We start from the raw sequence: 12,220 nt of genomic DNA, 5'->3' as shown, positions 1-12,220 counted from the left end.
ATACAAATATCTCAGCAAGAGGCCCAGCAATCACTTCCATAGCTTCCCACAGAGTTCTCGGGTACACCTGATCAGGTCCTGGGATTTATCCACCTTTACCCGTTTCAAGACATCCTGCCCTTCCTCCTCTGTAATCTGGAAATTTTGCAAGATGTCACCATCTATTTCCCTACAGTCTATATCTTCCATATCCTTTTCCACAGTAAATTCTGATGCAAAATACTCATTTACTATCTCCCCCATTTTCTGCAGCTCTACACACAGGCCACCTTGCTGATCTTTAAGGGGCCCTATTCTCTCCCTAATTACCCTTTTGTCCTTAATATATTTGTAAAAACCCTTTGGATTCTCCTTAATTTTATTTGCCAATGCTATCTCATGTACCATTTTAGCCCTCCTGGTTTCCCTCTTAAGTATACTCCTACTTCCTTTATACTCTTCAAGGATTCATTCGATCTATCCTGTCTATACCTTACATATGCTTCCTTCTTTTTCTTAACCAAACTCTCAATTTCTTTCGTCATCCAGCATTCCCTATACCTACCAGCTTTTCCTTTCACCCTGACAGGAATGTACTTTTTCTGAATTCTCGTTATCTCATTTCTGAAGGCTTCCCATTTTCCAGCCGTCCCTTTACCTGTGATCATCTGCCTCCAATCAGCTTTCGAAAGGTCTTGCCTAGTACCGTCAAAATTGGACTTTCTCCAATTTAGAACTTTAACTTTTAGATTTGGCCTATCCTTTTCCATTACTATTTTAAAACTAATCGAATTATGGTCGCTGGCCCCAAAGTGCTCCCTCACTGACACCTCAGTCACCTGCTCTGTATTCTTTCACAAGAGTAGGTCAAGTTTTGCACCTTCTCTAGTAGATACATCCAAATACTGAATCAGAAAATTGTCTTGTATGCACTTAACAAATTCCTCTCCATCTAAACCTTTAACACTATGGCAGTCCCAGTCTATGTTCTTTTGTCTTGCAGTCATTTGCAAGGAATCTTTCTCTTTCGCAATTTTTCAAATTTGCTATTATTGAGCGACTGATGGTAGATTTTCAACCCGAAAGGACCTTAGTGAAACAGATTTTTTACAACTCCCATGACTAAAATTAGCTCTCAAATCTTTGTTTTTCAAAATGTTAATTCAACTTAAATTCCACCACCTGCCATGGTGGAGTTTGAACTTTAGTCCCTCGACTTTGGATTAAAAATTCAGTGGCATTACCACTGCACCAGCACACTGAGATACTACATTACCATTGGACAGAATTTTGGCAGAAGTTAAGTTCGTAAACCAAATGTGGTCTTTTTATCAATTCTTTTCATTCATTTATTTTGACTTAGAGTCATAGAAATGTACAGCACGGAAACAGACCAATTGGTCCAACTCGTCCATGCCAACCAGGTATCCCCAACCCACTCTAGTCCCACCTGCCAGCACCCAGCCCATATCCCTCCAAACCCTTCCTGTTCATATACCCATTCAGATGCCTATTAAATGTTGCAATTGTACTAGCCTCCACTACTTCCTCTGACAGCCCATTCCACACACAAGCACCACCCTCTGCATGAAATGTTGCCCTGTAGGTCTCTTTTATATCTTTCCCCTCTCACCCAAACCTATGCCATCTAATTCTGGACTCCCCAAACCCAGGGAGAAGACTTTGTCTATGCCCCTCATGATTTTATAAACCTCTATAAGGTCACCCCTCAGCCTCTGACACTCCAAGGAGAACAGTTCTAGCCTATTATTCCTCTCCCGAATCCTCCAACCCTGACAACATCCTTGTAAATCATTTCTGAACCCATTCAAGTTTCACAACATCCTTCCGATAGGCACTCCACTGTAGAAGTTCAGTTCATTTTCTATGGCTAAGCATGTATTAAAATTTATTAATACAGACAGTTATCGATGCAGAAGCTTAAAACTGAGTATTGATAGTTAATCAAAACACAGATGTTAAGGTGCACAACTAATTAGCTGGAGATAGTTATTTAGCTGATATTACATATGTTTTTATTGGAAATGTAGCCATTCCAGTTTTTTAAAATTATTTTTCATTAATACAGACATAATCCGCCTGTAAATATAGCTGGCAGAGTATGCTACTGAAGCAAGTATCTTGCCAGACTAAACCCCAGTGTGGATTGAATTCTGATCGTGTTTTGACTCTGAGAGACAAATGGGATTGAGAGATTCAGTGAGGAAACACAAATAAGTTAGAAAAAGGACCTGTGGCTGAAGCTAAGATTCAGTCAGACAAAGAGTGGGAGTTAAAAGGAAGTGAAATAATTTGTCAATGACGTTGCGACTTTGTAAATGAAGAAATCCACTGAAAGGTAAGTGTGGTATAAAATGCAAGAGAAAAAGTCATCAAAATAATCATCCAGGGCAAGAAGAAGAATAACAATAATGATCAATGCATTTTAGAAGTACAGCTGCAAATAATGGAAGGGAAGAACCACTGTAATAATGAGAGCTTATAATATCCTCAATCAAAATAGTTCTGACAAATTAATTGTTGCTTCTCCAGTATGGGTGTGGTTAACACATCAGCATAAGTCATTAAACACATATATTCTATAGAAGTGGATGCAGGATTTAATGATGAGCTAACTCAATGCATTATTCTACTTTGGAACAATATTTTGAAAATATGCTGCTGCTTAAACGAAGAGAATGTGTCTGTATATTATTTTTAAAAATGAATGTTCCTGGCAGAGCTCTTTTGATCGACAAGGAATTTAACAGTGTGTTGTATTCATATCTGAGATTCCCAGGGTACTTTATTCTGCCTTGGTTTAAACTGGGATAATATTGCTCAATTATTTCACCTTGTCTTATTGTGCAAGCTTATTGATGAAATATTGCCACTTAAAGATGAATTTAGATGTATACTTCAAACTTTATGGAAAAGGCAGAAAATAAGAATAAAAATGAAGAACGTTTCTTTCATTATCAGTTGGAACACTGGGTGTGCTTCTTTGTAAGATTAAAGCATTTAGGAGCTGTTTTGTTATAATGTCACAATTGACTGTAAATTGGACACTATTTGACATTGGTTGGAGCAATACAAGGGTACTCCAATGTTTTAAGGCATGGGTTTGTAAGCTCTCAAGATATATATAGGTTCTAGTGTGTGGACAGCATCGAGACAATTGCACCTTTTGAAGCTGGTACAGAGCAAACTCTGTTTTTTTTGCATGAGATTAAATCAGAGAACAAGTCACTTCATGATGTTCCACAGAATTGGTGAACAGTTGCATTGGCATGGCTAAGGAACAGATTGCCTGCCAGCACTATTGAAAGTGATGGAATAAAATAAAATGGAAACAAAAGTAATTGCAACTAAAGGTTAATAAAATGCATAAATGTTAAAACAATAAAATCTGCATTGCTTTCTAAACATCTTGATGTTTTCTTTTGCAGCTAAAAGATACCAAGTCAGTCGACCAGAAGGCAACATTGATGCACTTTTTAGCAGAGATTACCGAAGAGAAGTATCCCGAAATCTTGAAATTCACAGATGAAATTAACCACATAGAAAGTGCAAGCAAAGGTATGCCAATGACCAAATATGATGTGTAATCAAGAGAGTGGGATTAGTATTTTTGTTTCGCCAAAATACTTTAATTTTTTAATTTCATGGCTATTATTCCTATTCACTACCCATTTAACTCCCTGTCTAAGTTTCTAGAAATTTGTTTTCCTCAGTACAGGTATATATAGATTAACTCCTGAGGCAGTGAATCTGCTTCAACTAAAAATGGACAACTTACCTTGTCACGAGTTAACTTAGATATTGTGAAGTTGTTGGAAAGATGTGTTAAGATTTAGCAAGGAACATTCAGAATCGAAACAGCATATTAAAACATAGGTTCGTTTATTCTCCATCTGGACTCCCTTAAGTGGACAAAATGCATAATGGAATTTTCAATTTACCTTTCTCTTTTAACAAATGAAGATTTAATGTTTTCTGTGGTTTATTTTCAAAAACATTTAACTTATTCTAACTACTACATATTCTAACTTATATATTAATTTAACGATGTACCAGTAGTCATGTGCTATGCGATGAAAGCTTTCTTCTCCAACTGAAAATAGTTTACTTTGGCACGTAATCATTTTAGTATGGTGGGCATTTTATCTCTCAAGTGAGGATTATTGGTTGGCATCAGAGGTAGTCTCATTTTACTCAGATCTTCCACTGAGATTTTGATGTCAAAATCAAACTCAATGCTTGCTCTTGGTTTTCAATGCTTTGAAGATGCTTTGGGTGATTTGTAAAACATGTTTAACAGATGTTATTGCTCATGTTGTGTTAATCACAACAAATGTCTGGCTGTTATGGGGAATTATTTGCTTTCTGGTGTAGCCATCATGTTTTAGAAGCACATTAACAGCTGGCTAGCTATGTCAATCTCAATTTCAAGTTTCCTTCTGTATTTACTAATGAAATTGTTCTGCTTTTGATCATGTTTACATGCAAGTTGGTCATTAGCTCTGGAGTTTGGACTAGAAGCCTGCGACCAGCAGTGATCTGTGCTGAGACCACTGTTATTTGCCATTTATATATACAATGTGAATAAGAATATAGAAGCGTGGTTAGAAAGTTGGTGGATGACACCAAAATTGATAGTATAGTGGACAGTCAAGAAGGTTATCTTAAGAGTACAATGTAATCTTGATCAACTGGGCCAATGGGCCAAAGAGTGCCAGATGGAGTTTAATTTAGATAAATGTGAGGTGTCGCATTTTGGTAAGACAAACCAAGCCAGGACTTGCACAGTTAATGGTAACACCCTAGGGAATGTTGTTGACCACAGAAGCCTAATGCTGCAAGTACATAGTTCCTTTAAAGTGGCGTCACTGTTAGACAAGATGGTGAAGAAGTTGTTTAATACACTTGCTTTCATCAGTCAGAACATTGAATATAGGAATTGGGACAACATGCTGTGTCTGTATAGGACATTGGTGGTGCCGCTCTTGGAGTACTGCATATAGCCTAGTTGCCATTGTCTATGAACAAGAGAGACTGAATAGGCTGGGACTTTTTTTCAGTGGAGCATAGGAGGCTGAGGAGTGACCTTTATATAGGTTTATAAAATCATGGGAGACATAGATAAGGTATTTTCCCTCAGATTTTCCCTTGAGTTCAAAACTCGAGGCATAGGTTTAAGATCAGAGGAGAAAATTTTAAAAGGGAGCTGGGGGTCAACTGTTTCATGCAGGTGGTGCATATTTGGAATGAGCTGCCAGAGGAAGTGGTGGAGGTGGGTACAGTTAGAACATTCAAAAGACATTTGGACAAGTACATGAATAGGGAAGGTTTAGAGGGATACCGACCAAAACCAGACAACTGGGACTAGTTTTGTTTAGAGTACTGGCCGGCATGGACAAATTGGACTGAAGGGTCTATATCCATGCTGTATGACTCTGAGTAGCTCAGCAAGATGCAGATAGTTGAATATAGACGCTCACCAGTAGATAACTGCAGAATAGTACACTTATTGTGAAGAAAATAACAGTTTTTGATTCCATGACTTGCTGTCTGCTTTAGCTGGGCACATAAATCTTCATTGACTATCGATTATTGTGGGATATCGTTTCTCTGAGTGTGAAGCCCTGACAATTAACAAATTTACTGAACTCATTGCTCCATTGTTTCTTCTCAATGAGCAAGTCAACAAAAAAAATTCCAACTGAACTTTGGGATAAATACTAACTGTTTCTCTAACTAGAAATTTGTGTAGTTGCCAATGAAATTAAGCAGATGTTCACTAGTGTCTAAACCTGGAAAATTAGTGCTAACTTCAATTCATTGTCCTGGAGATAATTCAAACATATTGAGAGGATCGTGAAAACTCTGTATTGTGGTTACTTGGCAATGATTAATGTTATGCTCTAATATGAGTGCTGATATATTTAAGATATTGTTTCGGCAACCTTTTATTCATAGCTAATAGTTCAAACTGTCAGCAACAAATGTCACTAAAGGTAGCCTTTTGGATCAAGTTTGCCTAGCTAATACTCGAAATGAAACTGGCCTCCTTATAGATTGTGTGTCCGATTACTTATTCATGTAACTAGTTTGGTTTATGTGTGGAGCTCTGAGATTGGTTTTCTCTCCAAACTCACTTTCATATAGATAGATGTGGAAGCATATATATGGCATGTAATGAAAAGCACTTTCTGAAAAATGTTGCTCAACAGATATTTGTGATTTTCTTGGCATTGGAATGATTGATGAGTTGCCTGTCTTATCTTTCTGCACAAGAACTGCAGTGAAGGCAACTGGTCTGGCATCCAGAATTAAGTGGTTGCTTTTCTAAAGGTTGAAGTAGGCTTTTGTGCAACTTGCCAACATCTGTTGTTTGATGTGGTGTGCAGCCTATTTTTGTCATTTAGTTCATGTACACTTTTTGGTCTCTTTGTCAAAGCAGAAGAGTCAGAAAACATAGTGAAGTCAGGAATGAAGGAACAACTGTGGGTAATAAGTTCAAACAAACTTGAAACTTCCTCCATGTTTGTGGAACCTGCAGCATTTGCAATGGTTTCAACTTTCCATGAATCAGGCGATTATCCAATCCCAGACCATAATTCAATTCTACTTTCATTGAATAAGCACATGACGTTGTTCAAAGTGAGTTTATATTTTCTCTCACAGATAGACATGACACAAAACTTTGAAGAATTGCAAATATTAAAGAAGATGGAGGAGAATTTTTTTTCAGCTGGTGAACTCAACCTTGATCTTCACCGAACCTGCCATCCCAGATTCAGGTCGTTTGTCCAATTTGGACATGATTGAGTAGAAATCATGCAGTGTTTCAGATGTGCTTTTTGCACAAACTAATTTTAAAACCATCCAAAGAAATAGCAATGGTAACAGTATGTATTTTTTATATTTAATTATGGGGTACAGTGCCAGAAGAGCGCAAAGCACACATTTTTCTGTTGTGTGGGAGAATAAAGCTCGAGGCCATCAATATAAGATTGTTACCAATGTCAAATTCAGTCGGGAATTCAGGGGAAAGGTCTTTACTCAGAGTAGTGAGAACCTGAAATTCATTATTATCATTAGTGGCTGAGATGGATGGTTGAGATGCATTTGATGAAAACATGAATAAGTATATGAGGGAGACAGAAATATTTGGTTTGATTGTTAGAGTTAGATGAGAGTGGACACTAAGTGAACAATAAATGCAAAGATAGATGGTCTTGATTGTGTTGCTGCATATTCTGTACAATTGTATGAATACACCCTGATCTAATCTAGTAAATTAACATCATACCTGAGGAGCAGTATTGAAACTAAGTTGAAGGTTGAGTGCATCTGTGGCAGGGAAAAAAATAAGCTGGAGTGACATATTAGATCTTGAAGTACAACCACCATGTGTGTTGTTTTTTTTGTCCCTCAGTTCTCTGCCAAAGGTGAGTTAGGCTTGCAGCACCAGGACCTCTGTCACAATTAGGGCATGAAAGTCTAAAATCCAGTCCACCTGGCTCAGGAACTGATCCCTTGCATCAAACTGATCTACATTGGCCTTTCTGGCTGAGTCAATCATCTTCTTCACTGCCCTACTCCACACCAACGTTTCCAGGTGTGTGTGGCATCAGATTGAGGCTTTCCTTTGTTTCCATTAATTATCGACAAGGAATCTTTTTGGCTCTCGCTGCATATTGTTGGATATATTTTGGAAGGATCTGCAGTTTAATAGTCAGTCTGTTTGAATACATTATTAATGCACCTTTCTTGTTCATAAAGTCCTACCAAGGATGTTAATTACTATACCACAAGATCCCTGACCTCTTCAAAATATGGTGTAAAACGGCAAATTTGGAATGATAAAAGTATGTTGGGTTTGCTCAATACATTAAACCGCATCAGTGGAAAGAAAGACGATGTGAACATTTTAGTTTGAAGTCCTCTCCACAGATGCAACCTGACCTGTTGCATATTTCCAGCATTTCTCATTTGCATTTATTATATATTGGTGGTCTGCACTTCTGGAAGAAACCGGTAATTGAGGTGATTTTGGGGCAACACAGAGTTCGGAAATGTTGGCTGGGTTGAAGATGTTTAGTATTCCAAAAGATCAGTTTCACTGAATTAGCATGCAGATATGCACTCCTTTTGGAATACTCAAGATGGCATCAAATCATTCATTACTTACTGACATTGCAACATCATTTACTACTGCTTGGCAATCACTCATTCACCTCAAAAATGCCATTAAGCTGTTATATGTTGCAATCGAACTTGTTTAATATGTAATTTATTGTAGCTCACACAGTGCAATTGTACTAACAGCATCACCATATGGGATCTTAAGACCAGAAACTTCAATGAAAATAATGAAAAATCACATCCTCAATCACAAGAGTTAGTGTATTACAGTAGTAATTTTCTCATTATGTAAATAAACCAACTTTTCATTATGAGATTCAGCCTTAGTTTTCATTATGGAAATGTGTGCAACAAGGTTTTTTTTATTTTAACAAATTATAATCTTGTTTTGCATTTTTCTGTTAGAAATTCTATGACATGATTTAAATACTTGATGGGATTTTGTTTTGCCTTCTAAAAGGTGAAAAGTAAATTCATATAACTGTATATTAAGACAATAGAGCTAAAGTGTTCATTAAGTTGTTGTAGAGTAATGTTATCTTCAGCTTTTATAGAGACATTTGCAATAACGGAAGCGCATTCCCTCAAACATCCTTATTAAAATTCAGAGTTATTTGTCCCTCTCCCTAGGTCATTGAAATCATTGAACAACTCATCCCTAAGGAAATATAAAATATAAAACACTTTTGCAGAGATAGATAATTCGTGTTATGGAATTTTAATTTGTATTTCTGAGATCAATGCTAAGTGATCAGTGTGAATCTTGTAGCTTTTCTTCACACCCTGGTCATATATTGCATGATGAACAAACATTAAAACTCATGAAGTTTTACAATTAACATTTCAAGGAGCCATTAGAAAGGTGGATGTGGTTTTTGTCATAAGTCGATATATTTTATCATTGGAGGAGCTGTTCGTCCACATGGAATTACTTGAAAATCAGGGACAAGCTTTATTTTAACCTATACAAAGAACCACTGACATAATTTGTGATTTGTGAGTTCTTCCAGAGGATTTAAAAATGAGGTAATTTGAAAATTGAGCTTTAAAGAATCCCTTCTGTTATGACCTAAATGAAGAACATTTGAATTAAAATTGTTTTACATTGGAGCACAACAAAAAGTTATTTGTTATTTGACACATTAGGATAATTAAAAACTTCTATCACCTGTTATGGTGGAAAATGCTTTGATCTCTGTGAAGTTGTGAAGCCATACAGTCTTAAGAAGTATGAGCAGGAGTAGGTGATTAAGTTCTTTAAGTCTGCATTGTCTTTCATAAGACCATGCCTGATCTGTTTCTGTTTCCTTGGATACTGTCAGACCTGCTGAGTTTCTCCAGTACTTGGTGATTCAGATCTCCAACGTCCAAAGTCCACTGCTTTTACATAACCATGCATTGCCTAGAGAATAAAACAGATTAGGCATAGTACCTCACTTACATCATTATGCATCTATGAAATGCAAATCAATTTTCAAAAGTCAAATGTTATGATTATATGATAAATTGACTGCTTCTGACGTTGACTATAAAGGGTATGCAGTAAATGTGTTCACTACTTTTATTGACAAATGTATTAATGTACTGGACAATTTCAATAGTGAACATCGGGGAACCGGTAGATCCAGTTACTTTTAATTTCAAGGCTGTAAGCAAGCTGTTGCACAGCACATTAATACACAAGATAAAGGTTCATGGTGTTGGAGATATGTTAAGTGACAAGAAGCAAAGAGTGGGGTAAAATGAAAAAACAGGCAAGCTGTATCTAATGGGATGCCATCTAGATTGTTGCTGGAGACTCCGCTAATTACATTTCATAATAGTGAATCAAAGTAGAAACAGAAAGCAATCTCTCTCGGTCTGCTGACTATATAAGTGGATATGCAGGCAGTGAGGAGGGCACAAAGGGGCTGAAAAGATATATATAGACACTTCAAGTGTTGTGGTCAACAAGGTGGCAAGTGGAATATAATGTGGGAAGTGGAAGGTGTTATGGACTAGGCCAGGCCACTCAAAACATTCTTAAGCAGGCAGCCCAGACCATAACTTGACAATTTGTTTCAGTAGGTGTACAGTGAAAATTACCTGGAGTAAGTTAGCTAGGTTGACTACCAGGTTTTAAAACAGACAAAAAGTTTAATCACAAAATTACACAATAAAACACAAAGAACAGAATAAAGAACCCCTACAGAACTTGGTCTATCCAAACTAGACTCAATTATGCTGTTCCGAATGTACACAACAATCCCAATAAGCAAACCCCCTTAAAAACAGTAAAAATGGAACAAATGCTTGAAGTTAGAAGGGCAGAAGGGGAGAGAGAGTTTTTGCAGCCTGTTCACACACAATCCATTGCTGAACTTCCCAAACTCGTTCTGGACTGAACTGCTCAGCTAGAGAGCTGACCACTCCCTTTTCATTAAACAGGTCACTTCTAAAACATGACCACATTGGCCTGAAGTCTCATCTGTTTACATATAAATGAATTGGCCTCTCAATACCCTTTAATCTCTGTACCAAACTAGTCATCTCGGAGCCGGGAGGGTTTTGTAACTCCTCTGGAAAAAAACCAAGGACACAGTATCCTTGAAAAAAGGAACAGCTTTTATCAAAAAAGGGACCGGCTTTGTGACAGAGGTTATTCACTTTGGTTTTCAGGCTGAAAAGGCAGATTAATTTTTACGACGTGTGAAACTTATAAATGTTAGTTCTCAAAGGGACTTGAGCGTACCCATTCACGGAACTCCTACAAAGTTGGCATGCTAGTACAGCAAGCAATTAGGAAGGCATATGGCTTAGACAGGAGCAAGAAAGTTCTGCTCCAATTTTATTGGTCTTCGATGAGACCACACCTGGAACACTTTGTACAACTTTGGTCTCCTGTTTTAGATTTGTGTCAGTAAATGACTGAACAAGTTGATAAATAATGTATACCTGTTTTGGAAGCAATACAGTGAAACTTCACATTGGGTCTTCGGCATGAGAGTGTTATCCTTTGTTGAATGCAGAGAAGAGGAGAGTAGTAGAGTCATACAGCAGGTAAACAGACACTTCAGGTGCAGTTCGTCTAAGCCAACCAGCCATCACAATCTGACCTGGTCCAATTTAGTTATTCACCCTATCTATGACCCTCATGATTTTATAAACTTCCATAAGCTCCCCACTCAGCCTCTGATGCTCCAGGGAAACAGGCCCAAGCCTATTCAGCCTCTCCCTATCACTTAAACCCTCTAGTCCTGGCAACATACTTGTCAATCTTATCATGTTATGTTATTTGTAAATATGCATGTATTAGGTAGAGTCAAGATTAGAGTGGTGCTGGAAAAGCACAGCAAGTCAGGCAGCATCCGAGGAGCAGGAAAATCGATATTTAGGTCAAAAGCCCTTCAACAGCCTTTCCTGATGAAGGGCCTTTGCGCAAAACATCGATTTTCCTGCTCCTCGGATGCTGCTTGACCTGCTGTGCTTTTCCAGCACTACTCTAATTTGGACTCAGATCTCCAGCATCTGCTGTCCTCACTTCCGCCTTATATATTAGGTAGGTCTGGCAGCATCTGTGGAGGGAAAAGTATAGTTAGTGTTTAAAGTCTACTGATCCTTCAAAGGGTCTCTGGACTTAGACTCATAATGATGTACAGCACGGAAGTGAACCCTTCGGTCCAACTTGTCCGTGCTGACCAGATACCCTTCCTAACCTAGTCCCACCTGCCAGCACCTGGCCCATATCCCTCCAAACCCTTGCTCTTCATATACCCATCCAGATGCCTTTTAAATGTTGCAATTGTACCAGCCACCACCACTTCCTCTGGCAGCTCATTCCATACACGCTCCACCTTTCTTTTTAAAAAAAGTTGCCCCTTAGGTCTCTTTTATATCTTTCCCCTCTCACTCTAAACCTATGCCCTCTAGTTTTGGACTCCCCCACCCCAGGGAGAAGACTTTGTCTATTTATCCTATCCATGCCCCTCGTAATTTTATAAACCTCTTTAACGTCACCACCTCAGCCTCTGACACTCCTGGGAAAACAGCCCCAGCCTATTCAACCTTGCCCTATAGCTCAAATTCTCCAACCCTGACAACATCCTTGTAA

The 12,220-nt window shown here is 38.0% G+C and overlaps 1 protein-coding gene across 4 annotated transcripts in view; it reads left to right on the top strand.

Annotated features, from left to right (window-relative positions):
• diaph2 (diaphanous-related formin 2) overlaps positions 1 to 12,220 on the top strand; it is a 734,120-nt gene that overhangs the window by 473,145 nt on the left and 248,755 nt on the right. For all 4 annotated transcript variants that reach the window (XM_043704499.1, XM_043704498.1, XM_043704500.1 and 1 more), the window contains one exon: positions 3,429 to 3,558. In XM_043704499.1, the coding sequence (XP_043560434.1) occupies positions 3,429 to 3,558 (130 nt within the window). The remainder of the gene's footprint in view (positions 1 to 3,428; positions 3,559 to 12,220) is intronic.

This window comes from Chiloscyllium plagiosum, chromosome 15 (genome assembly GCF_004010195.1).
Source record: "Chiloscyllium plagiosum isolate BGI_BamShark_2017 chromosome 15, ASM401019v2, whole genome shotgun sequence".
Taxonomy (NCBI): Eukaryota; Metazoa; Chordata; class Chondrichthyes; order Orectolobiformes; family Hemiscylliidae; genus Chiloscyllium; species Chiloscyllium plagiosum.
This window is presented reverse-complemented; position numbering and strand designations above follow the sequence as displayed.